The sequence below is a fragment of the Canis aureus genome, chromosome 7, assembly GCF_053574225.1.
Source record: "Canis aureus isolate CA01 chromosome 7, VMU_Caureus_v.1.0, whole genome shotgun sequence".
NCBI classification, from domain to species: Eukaryota; Metazoa; Chordata; class Mammalia; order Carnivora; family Canidae; genus Canis; species Canis aureus.
In genome coordinates, this window is record NC_135617.1 from 3,837,862 (window position 1) to 3,851,469 (window position 13,608).

At 51.1% G+C, this 13,608-nt stretch overlaps 1 protein-coding gene across 2 annotated transcripts in view; it reads left to right on the forward strand.

Moving 5' to 3' along the window:
* The first annotated feature begins 2,122 nt into the window (after window positions 1-2,122).
* Window positions 2,123-13,608, forward strand: part of LAMA4 (laminin subunit alpha 4) — a 142,133-nt gene continuing 130,647 nt past the window's right edge. For both annotated transcript variants that reach the window (XM_077902715.1, XM_077902716.1), the window contains exon 1: window positions 2,123-2,326. In XM_077902715.1, coding sequence (XP_077758841.1) covers window positions 2,138-2,326 — 189 coding nt within the window. In that variant the 5' untranslated portion in view covers window positions 2,123-2,137. The remainder of the gene's footprint in view (window positions 2,327-13,608) is intronic.

Here is a 13,608-nt window from a genome sequence, read left to right on the forward strand (position 1 = left end):
TGCTATTATTACTATTTGATTAACATCACTTAAAGTTTTTAAAAGCAAGAATGGGACAGGATAATCGAACATCATCTGTTCCTCTTGGACTCTAGCCGTCTTGCCTCCCAGTATCAGTCTCTGTGAGAACCAACCAACCAGATTTGTAAGTACTTTTCACTTAATTTAGTGGGTTATCCAGTTTACGGGGCAGATGCTCATATTAGCTTACTGGTGCGTTGCAATGTTATTTTTATGCCTTAAAATGAAAACGTTACAAATCCTTGGGGATATACTAGAACCGTTGGCTTCTACCAGCTTTGGCACTTTTGTCTCACGTCGTCTCATTGTTCAACAGCAATGGCCTTAAACATCAGATAGGAGCACTTTTGCTACCTCCCCATTCCTAAAGGTATGTGATGATACTTGTCTCCTGGGGTGACAGCAGGGACAAGATTAAATGAGATAACTTATGCAAACTTTTTGGCACATAGAAAGTACTCCAAAAATAAATAAATAAATAAAAGAGGGACACTTGGGTGGCTCAGCCCTTTGGAGCCTGTCTCCAGCCCAGGGTAGGATCCCGGAGTCCTGGAATAGAGTTCCACATCGGGCTCCCTGCATGGAGCCTGCTTCTCCCTCTGCCTGTGTCTCTGCCCCTTTCTCTGTATCTCTCATGAATAAATAAATAAAATCTTAAAAAAAAAAAAAAGGGGGAATGCCATCTCCCCTACTCCGAATCTGTGTCCTTAATTTCAGGGGTTTAAGCGTGGTGTAGATGTGAAAGACAGTTTGCGGATCAGCGATGACCCCATGCAAACGTGCACTTAGCTTTCTACCAGCTGTGGGAGGTCGGGCAAATGCCTTCGTCTCTTGGAACCTCATTTTTTTTTTTTTTTTTTGTAAAATGAAAATAATAGCCCTATTTTACAGGAATGCTGTGAGGCTTACAAATAACATATGCAAAGTAGGTGACATGCAGTAGGTGCGAAATAAATGAGCGTTTGTTGTTTCCTTAGCTACAATAACTTCTGTCCTACAAAACAGGGCTAAAGATTAGGGTTGATGCAAGTGCTTTATTGCATGGATCATTTCAAACATCTAGAGACTCACTTGGGTGTCATTTCATGGTGGCTCCATCTAATCCTAAGCCGTGTTGGGGTCTTGTGGGAATGTTTAAAGCCCCATTATGAAGCCAAGGGGAGCAAAGGTACCTCTCAGCCCCGGTGACCACTGACCCATCCGCAGGGGCGCCCAGGAGAGGCTACAGGACTCCCGCCGAGCAGTGGGCAGGCGCCAGGGCTGCGGGCTGTAGGCTGCCGGGCCCTTACACTGCGGGCCTTGTTCCGGACCCCTTACAAAGCACCTCTTTAGGGTGGAAACAAGATGTTCTTTGTAAATAAAAGTTCATGCATTTGCGTAATGAAGTCATTTTCCAGCGCTGCAGTGGAGGACACTCTTCCCCCAGCCCCCCGGGTGGGGACTGTCAGGAAGGAGACGCGCCGCCGGCCGGTGCCCCAAGGGTGGCCCCGAGCGAGGCTCCCGCGTGGGCGCTGGGAAGCCTCGCCGGTGGGTGCCGCCGCCCTGAGCCGTCCCAGGGGCGCTGCCCACCCCGGCTCCCGCCCCAGGAATCCCCTTCTCGCTCCCGGGCCTGCAGAGGAGCTGCAAACGAGGGGCCCCGGCTCGGGCCCGCGTGCACATCCCAGGCCAGGGCCCCCCGGGCACCCCGACCCCACAAGTGAGGGACGCGAGGGAGCAAAGGCAGACGCTGAGTGTTCCCTGGGGTCCCTTGGAGGGGCCCAGGCGCCGGGGGGAGGGCTGGAAGGTGAGCGCGAGCGGGGCGCAGGGGCGCGGGGAGGCGGGCGGGGCCGCGCGGCCTGGGATGCGCCCCCCTGCGTCCGTCCGTCCGTCCGTCCGGCCCGCGGCGGAGAGAGCGCGGGACCGCAGCGAGAGGCGACCGGAGGGGGAGGGGAAAGGAGGGAGGGGGGAGGGGAGGGGAGGGAGGGGAGGGAGAAGGGGCAGGCCCTCCCGCGGCCTCGCTCACTCGCGCTCTGCGACCAGGGGGCTCGTCGGGGCGCGGCGGGGCAGGAGGGGAGCGAGCCGCGGGCGCCGACGGGGACGAGCGGCGCCGGGGTCCGCGGGGAGAGTCCGCGGGGAGATGGCCCCGAGCTCCGCGCGCCGCGCCCGCCTCCCGCTCTGGCTCCTCTGGGCCGCCGCCTGCGCCGCCGCCGGGGACCGCGATGCCCGCCCCCCGGACGCCGCTCCGAGCCCAGCGCGCGGCCCGCACCGCCCGCCCGCCGCCAGCCAGCCCCAAGGGGCTCCCGGGACGCCGCCGCCCGCCGCCCAGGTAGGGCGCCCCCGCCCCCGCGCCCCTGCGCCCTGCGCCCCCACCCCTACCCCTGCGCCCCCGCCCCTTCTCCTGCGCCGTGCGCCCCTGCCACCCCACCCCTTCCCCTGCCCCCTGCGCCCCTGCGCCCCTGCGCCCCTACCCCTTCCCCTGCGCCCCTGCTCCCCCGCGCTGCCGCCCCCTCCACCTGCGCCCCCCGCCCCCGGGTCAGCCCAGAAACTCCGCGGGAAGAGCTCGCGTAGCCGCCGCGGGGCTCGACGGCGCGGGCGCGGCTGAGGCTGGGAGCGCGGCCCGAGGGGTGGCGGAGGCGCAGTCCCGCCGCGCACCGTCCTGGGGCCGCAGCCGCACCTCCCGCCCCCCGCCCCCCCCGCGGCCGCCCTGAGCGCGCGCCCCGTGCCTCGTCCCTGCTCCCCTGGGCCGTGCGGCGGCGGCGCGACACCGGGGACCAGCGCTTTAGGGAGAATCAGAGAGGAGGTTCCGGGCAACGGGGCCGGGGAGCGAGCGGACGCGGGGGACACCTGCCGCGGGGGACGGGGTGATGAGGGACCTGCCGCGGGGGATGGGGTCCCGGGGGACCTGCCGCGGGGGATGGGGTCCCGGGGGACCTGCCGCGGGGACGAGGTGATGGGGGACCTGCCGCAGGGGACGGGGTCCTGGGGGACCTGCCGGGAGGTCGCAGAGCAGACACCTTAGTAGCCTAGAGCCACTATAGTGCAGAAGCAGAAAGTGGGGAATGGAGCACATCCCCAAAGTTCAGGGTGTGCCCTGCTGACACGTGTCGGCAGAGAGCTGCTGTGTGAACACCTGACAAGAGCTTTTATGTTGAAAGCAGCCCGAGTGTAGAAACCGGGTGAAGGAGGATGAATCCACACTAAGTGATTTCAGTCTCCTGAGTCAAGAGGGACAAGAGCATGTCCAGTGCGTGGGAGATGCTAAGTAGGAGAAAAATGAAGTCACCTAAGTTCGTGGGAAAGGAAGGAGCAATTGACCTGACAACACACACACACGCACACGCACACACGCACACAGGCTGTAGCTATGGTTATGTCAACCACAGAACCAAAACAGTGATGCGGATTGACACCATTTCTAACAGAACCCAAATCTGCATTATTGCTATTGATCCTACTAATCGTTAGTGTAACTGTAGTTCGTGATTATTACTGCCAAATAAGGTGCATGAAGATGGTCCTTCTCCAGGAGTGAGCCCCATGCACACCCCTCCCCCCCAAAAAAGAGGGAGTGTGGGTAGCCCCAGAGCATCCCAGCCTCCCGTTGCGGCCCAAAGAGTAACTCTGTGTGGAAGAGAGGGGCATGGCTTCTGCTCAGCCACGTACTGCCCAGATATGGGGACAGGCCAGGCCAGGAGAGACACGCATCGCTTCTCCACAGGCTTGGAATTAAGCCCCTGGGAAGCATTATTTCCACCTGTTGCTTTGAGCATGGGATGTCTCAGAATGAAACGCTTGAGGGTGGGCTTGCCAGGTAAAATACAAGACATCTCACTGAATTTGAATTTCAGATAGCAACAAGTAGATTTTTTCATGTCTCACATATTGCATGGAATGTATTTATAGTAGAAAATTATTTATTTATTTGAAATTCAGATTTCCCTAGGCATTCTGCACTTTCACCTGCTGTGGCTTTTTTTTTTTTTTTTAAGATTTTATTTATTTATTCATGAGAGACATAGAGAGAGAGAGGCAGAGACACAAGCAGAGGGAGACGCAGGCTCCATGCAGGGAGCCCAACATGAGACTCGATCCCGGGTCTCCAGGATCCCAGCCCGGGCCGAAGGCGGCACTAAACCACTGAGCCACCTGGGCTGCCCCTTACCTGCTGTTTTAAAGAGATGGGCACCTGTAACTTTTTATAACTCATCCCACAAAAAGTAAGAAAATAATTCTCTGATTTCCCAGGAAGCTTAGAGTTATTGCTGAGACCCTGATTTCTTAGATGCTCATATGCTCAATGAAAGACTAGGAAGGCAGCACAGCAGAGTGTTTTGGATGCCAGGCTTTGCATTCTGATGGTCCCAAGCTCAAATTTCAACTTACCTGCTCCCTTACCTTAGGCAAATTACTGATGCCCGAATTACAGAGGAAGAAACTGAGGCTTAGAGTAAGTTTTGGTGCCTACTTCATGCTTCTTACAGTTATTGTCATGAAATTTTTAAAAATTTACAGAAATTAGATAAAATATACAGGAAAAAAATGCTTAACACAGTACCTGATATAGCATAAAATTCTTTTTACGTTCTAAGCCTTAAATATAAAGTCTTAAGTCTAAAATATGCAGATGATTGGATTAAAAGAAATCCTAATTTGGGAATACTTCTCAGAACGTTATTTATATGGTGCTATCTTACTTAATATTGCTATATCTCTGTTTGTCTCTATCTTTCCAACCAGAAAGAATGTTCTACAGTGAGTTAAATTTGTAATACTGTCAGAGTCTAATAGGTTCAGAATGTCAGTTGAGACTTTGGGTTTAGGGAAACAGAAAGAAGCTATTAGTCATTCCAGAAGGGTCAAAGTATATGATGTAGAAAGGGTGGGATTGGAGTAATTACGTTCCCACTGCATAGTTTCACATAATACCTCCAGCTAGCCTCGGTCCCACGGCGATCCCAGTGCCCCGCCTTTCAGATTTCCCATGCTCTTTACAGCCAGTAAGGAGACCATAAACCAAGTACATTCTGGAAATGTAATAACTTAGTAGAACCACTCTACTGAATTGGCTCGGGAGATTGTATTTACATCTAGAGACAGAGACAAAGAGTCCACGGACACGTAGGACTCCGTATTCATGGGAGGTTCGAGATGTGGATGGAGGGACGTTCTAAATATACATTCGTTTTCTTTGACTTGGATTTATGTGAATGGTTATTCCTCGATTTTCCTTCAATGTGAAGGAAGAAAAACACTAAGGCCAGCATGGAGCAGTGGGAGGTGCTTGGCCGATGGCCCTCCAGAGGCTCTCCCAAGCTCCTTGGCAGCAAGGTCTGTGCCCTCCCCACCCCTGGGTCCTTAGCCCTGCGCACGGACCCCGGTCTCCGGCACATGGTGGTGCTCAGTGTGAGTTAGGAGATCAAAGACACTGAATGCACACTGAATAAAAGGGTGAGGAGCACTGGCTGACCCAGAAAGAAGGCCCCTCCTTTCCTTCTCCAACAAGGCCAAACTTCTCCCGGGATGCAAAGAGTTTGAAAAGAGGAGCACCCACGGGTTCCTCTGTGCTAATTGGTAGGGTTTTCCCATCTTCTGCTTTTTTACAATCTCCTGAGTCCATTATTGCTGAGTTTATAGGGAGAGCAATGGTTCTTAGTAGGGGTGGCGGGCAAAGGGGAGACTCGGTACTTGCAAAAAAGCGTATTCACTGTTCTAGTATTTTACATTCAAGAAAATAAAGCCTTGGGACACCTGGTGGCTCAGTGGTTGAGCGTCTGCCTTCGGCTCAGGGTGTCATCCTGGGGTCCTAGGATCAAGTCCCACATCGGGCTCCCTGCTGGGAGCCTGCTTCTCCCTCTGCCTCTCTCTCTCTCTCTCTGTCTCTGTCTCTCTGTGTGTGTCTCTCTCATGAATAAATACATAAAATCTTAAAAAAAAAAAGAAAAGAAAAGAAAAGAAAAGAAAAGAAAAGAAAAGAAAAGAAAGCTGATTTTATCATCCACACTCTAGCAGGTCAAAAGTCCTCTTAAGTAATGTGGATATTTGAAAGAACTGGAAGGGGGTACAGGGATGGAGACAAGAACAGTCCCCAAGGAGAGGGTATCAGAATGTCCTTGGCAGAAATGACAGTCTTATCTGTCAGAGAGCAGCAGGCACGAATAAGGTCAAGAATACAAGGCTAGAGGTTGACACCGTGTGGCTGGGAAGAAGCCCCCACACAGAGACTCCGGAGGGTCGGGGGGCTCTGCAGGAGGGGTAGATGGGAGGTGGGCCATGTCACTGCCTTTGGGAGGTGATGGAGAAATTAAGGGAAATAAATGACAATATTGAGCAAATTTTTCTCAGAGAGTAAAACAGGAATTTACCTCCTGATAACCTGACTGGGCTTCGCGGCTGCTGCTGCTGCTGTTGTTGTTGTTTCCCTCTAAGAACATCAATGTCCCATGACCCGCACGTGCAGAGGTACCCCACACGGAGCAAACTTGCTTGCTTGCTCTAAAAAAAAAAAAAAGAAAAGAAAAAAGGCAAAGCATGATGAACCAGACTAATTCTCAGTGACTTTCCCTCTAGACGTTTTTTAATTGTTGCTGCGTGGTCCCGTGCTCCCAAATACCTGGTGCCCTGCCTCTAAAGGATCGCAGGATCTATCAACAGGCAGCTTAGATCTCTTTTGCTGTCTGGGTGCCTTTTCCCTCTCTCGGGCCCTTACTTTGCAAATGGCCCCGTGGAGTCACGTTGAGTCACTGGCCCCCTGGGCCTGGGCCTTCCTTCTGGACTGCTGTTCAGTGGCGCGGTAAGGTAAGGAGCCCCTCAGCGTGCAGCCGCTCTTTCCTTCCCTTAGTATCATGCAACAGGCAGGTCAGGAGCCTCACCGTGGACGGAGCAATAAGTAGGCGCCAGGAAGGACAGAAAGAGGCAGAGTCACATCCCTGCCCTCAGGGAGTGAGCAATCTCAGGAAGGAAAATATGTGCACAGCCAGTCTAGACAGCAGAATGAATTAGTATTCGGTGAGTGTGGCTGCAAGCTAAGGGCCGGGGGGTAAAATGGAAAAGGAGAACTCTTGAGCCAGGTCAGTGGGACACAATCACCTACTCACCAAATACCAAACAAGATTCCTGAGAAACATTATTTTAGAAGGACTAAACCCAGTAGTGGCAGCAGTAATAATAATAGCAGCACGGCCGTGGCAGGTGCACAAGCTAGTCTAAGCCTTCTCCGTGCATTAGTTTTTTATCCCTCCCGACACCCCAGGGGGACTTGTATAGTTACGATCTTATTTTGCAAACATGAGGCACAGAACACTTGCCCAGGTACGCTGTCCGGTAAGGGGCACAGCGCGGAAGTAATTCAACTCTGCGGGAGTATCTGGGGAGAGTGGTTGGGTACAGGAACTGTCTGTAAGCATAATCGCCGTCAAAGTTTGGGCAATTTCTTAAAATAAGGCATATAAAATGCCATTCAAAGACTGTTTGTGCAATGCTTGCTCGATGAGCAGCATAAGTTGCATAAAACTTTAGGATTACCGAAGAATTGAGCTCACTTCCCTTTCCTGACCGGTCTAATAGCTACTTTTTAAACTACTCACATCGGAAAGACAAAAATCACCACTTACCGATTTCTACTATGTCCCATGAAACTCCATGTATTATCTTTTTTAATACTCAGTAGTGAAATTCATACCCATTTCATAGATGATGAAATTAAGGTCTGGAGATGATAAGTACCTTGCCCGAGGTTTCCAAATTCCATTCTCTTGCCAGCATATCACTGGGTGTCCCTGATAGATTTTTTTTTTTTTGAACTCTAGTGTTTTCTTGCATCACATTTTCCTTTTAAAGGCATATCCTACTATGTTTCCTCTCCATGACGCTGTGGTCCACAGTAGGAGCTCTTGATTTAGATTAATAGGTAAAGAATTCAGAACAGCACCACCTAGAGGAATATGTGGCCCATCTTACAGAATTTAATATAAAATTGCTGGAATATAAAGAATTCCATGTGCTACATAGTTCCATAGTTCTCTGATTTAACCCCAGGTTTTTTGGTTGTGGTAAGATACTCGTGACATAAAATTTTCTATTTTAACCATTTTTACGTGGCATTAGGTACATTCACCCTGTTATGCAGCCGCCGCCACCCTCCGTCTCCAAAACTTTTTCATCTTCCCAAACTGAAACTCGGTACCCATTAAACAATAACCCCCCCCTTACCTGCTTCCCCAGAAGGAGGTAATCATTCCACTGGCAAACACCACTCCACTTGCTGTTTCTATGACTATTACTACGTGGAACCTACAGTATTTGTTCTTTTGTGCCTGACTTACTTCGTTCACCATAATGTCTTCAAAGTTCATCCATGTTGGAACATAACGTCTGAATCTCATTACTTTTTACGGCTGAATAGTATTCATGTATTACGATGACAGCTTGTCTCCCCATTCATCTGTTGATGGACGTTTGGGTCGTTTCTACCTTTTAACTGCTATGACTGGTGTCGCTGTGTACGTTGGCGTAGACATACCTGTCTTGAGTTTCTGCTTTCCATTCTTTGGAGTCCATCCCCAGAAGTGGAAATGTCGATTGTGCGGTGCAGAAAAAAATTTTAGAATTGGGATTCTTGTAGAGGCCAAGCAAAAAATACCTGGGCAGTGAAAGGAATACATTCTGCGAGTGGGAAGGCCAAGGAATAGGGGAAGAGTTGTCTCTTCCAGAGAGGCAGGTCTTCTGGTTTTTTTAAAAGAAAACAGAATCTGAGTTCTTAAGTAAAATTGCTGACTCTTTTTTTTTTTTTTTTTTTTAATACCCTGTGGGAGATACATCTGAAGGCCCGATTCAGCCCAAGGGCTGTTTATGTACAGTCTCTGCTTAACCACATTCAAAATTCACCTTTCGTCGGAGGTACAGTGTGGGCTTCCAGCCAGACAGATGTGCTGTGAATTCAGCTCCCCTACTTTCTAGCTGTTTGACTTTAAACAAATCAGTTCATCCTTCAGAGGTTCAGTTTGTTTGTAGAATGAATAATAATGTATTTGCCTTGCAAGATCGTTGGGAAATACTATATATAAACTGCCTGACACAGTCCCTCTCTCTTCTGTACCTCCCTCCTCTCCCCTTTTCTTCCACTATCTGTTTTTATTTATCTGCAGTTTAAGATTTGTTTTATCAGTCTATTTTTATCTGCATTTTTACTTATTCTGGAAATTTGATCACTCCCAACTTTTCCTTACAAATGTGCCGATTATCCAACATCTGGAGAAGAAGGAGATTATAGTTTATTATAATCATTGTATCCCTAATGATTCTTTATTTTTTAAATTTAATTTTTTAATTAATTTTTTAAATTTTTAAAAATTTTATTTATGTATTTATTTGAGAGAGAGAGAGCGCTTGCGCCTGTGCACATGGAACGTAGGGGCAGAGGGAGACGTGGACTTCCCGCTGAGCAGGGAGCCCATGCAGGGCTCCATCCCGGACCCCGAGATCATGACTTGAGCCTGAGCTGAAGGCAGACACTTAACCGACTGAGCCATCCAGGTGGCCTCCTAATGATTCTTTAACCATGGACTTTTCCTCAGTGATGACAGGATGACCTGAGCAGTAAGGGGAAATGAAGGAATTTTCCTAAATACCCAAAAAAGCTTAACAAAAACCCCAATATCTTCAATACAACAAAGACTATATAACCTTTTTTTTCTTTTGCAATTAAATTCTCAAATCTTACTTGTCATAGTTTTTTTGGAATATGTAATGCCCAAAACATGCCTCTCATTTTGGGGTTTTCCTTGCTTCAAGTGACCATATAAATATAATGATGGCCAGACGTTGGATTGATTAGAAACCATTAGAATCAGACATTAGCAGGACATTATTGAGTTCCAGAAGTGGGCATTTCCAAACAATTCCTTATTTGTTTTCTGAAACCAGTAAATCTGCTTGTTCATTGAGATGTAGTGACCACAGAGAAGGATATTTAAATATCTACTCCAGCATTTGCCAAAGAGAAGCATTCTTTTTTCAACTGTTTTCTTTTTTGCTCCTAATGTGGTAAAGTCAAATTCTGGGAAATGGCTTACTAAAGGGAAGCTTAGCCACAGATGTTTGTAATTCCAACTTAAGTTTCCCATCAAAGTCTTAATGAAATTCAGCTGCCAGCAGTTCGGCTCTGCATCTGAGTCTTTTTATCATGAGAAACTAGGGGAAACAGCATTCCGAGGCCGAACGGTAGTGGGAAAATGTCCATAGTCAAGCCCAAATCCGCTGCATAAAGAAAAAAAAAAAAAACACATAAAGAAATGAATTCTGTTTTTTAAAAAAAGAGGAGAGAGAGAGGGGTTGGTCAGACGTACTTTGAGTAATATGCAATATGACCCTCTACACTTCCAGGACTTTCTAAGCTTGTGTGTTCTGTCTTGGAAGGAGCTGGGGGTCCAGTGTTTACCCCCCTGGAGTGGAATACCTACATTTATGGCTCCGTGAGCAGGACGAGATGCACAGGCCTCACACCAGCAGCAGCTGCACCAGCACGCGGCCCCGCAGACACACCAGTATCCGTGCCGTGTGTACTGCTGCTCCGAGGACCCTCGGGTGCAGTGCGGGCTGCGCGCGTCCCCATTTATTTAGAAATCGTGCCCTCCGCGAGGTGAAGTGCCAGGACTGCTTTAGAGGAAGTTAGGGAGTCTAGAGAGCAGAGCGGTCTTCACCAAACCCCCTCGGAGCTGCCTGTGACGCGCAGTGATGTTGTCCGTGTACAAAGCCAGTTGCAACGTGGCCTACGGTCTGTAAACCAGGTGTCGGCCCCAAGGGATGTATAATACAGTCATCAGCAGAGGGCGGGGGCAGCGCCCAGGGAGCTTCATGCTGCGGGGTACCAGGGCGGTGGAACCACCTAGAATGACAGCCAGAACCAGAGCTCAGATTCAGAATCTCGGGCTTAACGCTGCGGCCAGACTCTTCCTCCGCAGTGGAGGTGTTCACGATGCCTTTCAAGCTTCAAGGCCACACAGTGTGCCCCCCATCCCCCGAGGATCAGTGGTACAATCTGACAGGCCAGGGGTGCCCTAAGTGTAACCTCTCTTCCTGCTGATCTGCGTGGAGCAGCAGGGTGATTCCTGTCATCTGTGATGCGGCCAGTGCCCGGGTCACAGGTGAGGTGCTAAGTGTATGCGACCTGGGGACTGAACAGAGTCTGAATGCCTGGAGATGAGCCAGCACGTGCGGTGCAGGAATATCTGCCTCGGTCTATTGTCCCCTTGGGACTGTGCGTTGCAATCAACGCCAGGAGACACCCTGGAATTCCGTGTACAGGGGCAAGCCCTGAAGGCCCTATTGCAGCACGGAATTCAGCATAAAGGAGGCCTGTGTCGATGCAGAGCCGGACGGCGCTTACTGTTGCACGTATGACCCTATTGCACCTTGCGGTGTGAACCGTAAGATCAAAGGGATCGTAGGACCTTAGATCTAGAGAGAGACTTTAGAGATTCAATCCTCCCATTTTGTAGGGAAGGACACTGAGTCTCGGGGTGGGAGGCGGTTGAGGACGCAAAGCTCATTCGTTCGCGCCAGTGCCAGGAGCTGTGTCTTCTGACTTCCGGCCTCATACTCTTTCGGGCTGTCCCAACGGACTCCTCATACACACCGTAAGATGCACACACATCTTTAGGACAAAAGCTGCTTGCTCCTAGTGTACTATTCTTCACTTTCCCCTCTACCGTTTCCATCTACCGTGGAGTTGGATGATCTGTAGGAGAATCCCGTGGAATCCAGCAGAGTGGGCCAAGCACCGGAGCGCGAGAGTCTGGAACCAACTCTCCTGGTTCTTGGCGGTGCCACCGACAACCAGACCACCTCGCCTTGACCAGTTATAGGAACCTGGGCAAGTCCCTTTACCTCCTGGGTCCTCGGTTTCTAACGTTTTGGAAGAATAAAGCAAAATAAGCAAAAAATAAATAAATAGATAAAAAACAAGGTTACTGCTAGCAATGCAGTTCTAGAATTGTCTAACAAACACATCAAACGTGATGCTACTTGAAAGGAAGCTGGTTTAAGGAACAGAATCGGTGCGAGGCCCCACCGCGGTCCTAGTTAGAACCCCACATCCCAGGGGCCTGGAGCCTGAGGGAAGGCGGGGTCCTGATATGGGCGTGGGCCAGGGAGGCTCTGGTGGCCGTGTCCCTGCTCCCTAGCAACTGCAGGGCTGAGTCGGAGGGTGGCGGCAGGACAGGGCCTGCGTGTCCCGGCGGGGGGGGAACACACCAAGGGGGCTTCTCAGCAGTAGCTGCAGACACGTATGCTTGTGCCCTGAACGTCAGGTTACAGCCTGGTTCCCGCGCGCTGCCACCTGCGCTCCCCAGACCCCTCGGGGTGACCCTAAGCTGCAGCTCTGGAGTCACCAGGGGGACGACGTTGAGGCACACGGAGAGCCCCGAAGGGGCGGCCTGTGTCCTTGCCCCTCATCAAGGTTAAAGGACACGTGCCGGGGGCCAGCGAGAGGAATATACTTTCTACTTGGTGCAAAAGGAAGGGGAAGCCAGTGTCGGGTTATTGATTCGTTATAAACACCAACTGAGGGCAGCTTGGGGGGCTTGGAGGTTGAGCGCGGCCTGCAGCCCAGGGCATGACCCCAGGGTCCCAGGATTGAGTCCCGCGTTGGGCTCCCTGCATGGAGCCTGCTTCTCCTTCTAGGCCTGGGTCTCTGCCTCTCTCTCTGGGTCTCTCATGAATAAATAAATAAATAATCTTTAAATAAATAAAAAAAACCTATCAACTGAAACCGCTGCATTCCTGTGATCACCCTCACCCGAGACCTCGTGGTAAGGTGAAGAGGAAGCCCAGCTTGATAACCCGCTCCAGATTGAGCAAAACACAACCTTTGGAAGCAAAAAATTTTTTTTAAGATTTTATTTATTTATTCATGAGAGCGGCCGGGAGGCAGCAGGGCCCGGAGGCGGGCTCTGGAGGTGCAGGCCCGCAGGCCCGCCCCCCCCACCACGGTCTCTCCAACCAGCGGTGCTTGAATTTTAATGGACTAACAGGACATTGAGAATCCAGAAAAGGAAGCTTTGTTCTCGAAAGTCGGGGGAGGCCTAAGCTAGAGAGCCGAGCTCCTGCTCAGGTACTGGCCTAAGCTAGAGAGCCGAGCTCCTGCTCAGGTACTGGCCTGCCCGCCGCCCCGCACAGTAAAACTCAAGTTCAAGGCCAAGGGCTGCTGCAAGGCTCGTGGGGGAGCTGAACCCGCGGCCCGCACACCCGAGGGGCTCAGGAAGGGGTTTTTAGGACGTGAACCCATAGGGAAGGCAGCCTAGTCCCCACTGCTTCCCCGCACCCCGCCCGGAGACAGGACCCCTGCAGATCCTGTGACCTTGAGGGAAGGGGGGAGCGGGCAAGAGTTTGCTGGTGGCCCCAGCCTCAGAAGAGGGTGTTGCTCAGACTCTTCAGGAAATCGAGGAACCGTCCTGTTTCCCTCGCTGCCCAGGGAGCCTTTCTAATTCCCGAGCATGTGTCTGGTGGGGGGGTTGGGGGGAAGCGGGGTCTTGCCTGAGTCCGGAGGCCCGAGCGGTGATGTTCAGAGATTCGGGGGAGCTCGTTCTGCAGAAGGAAAACTGCCGAGGTGAC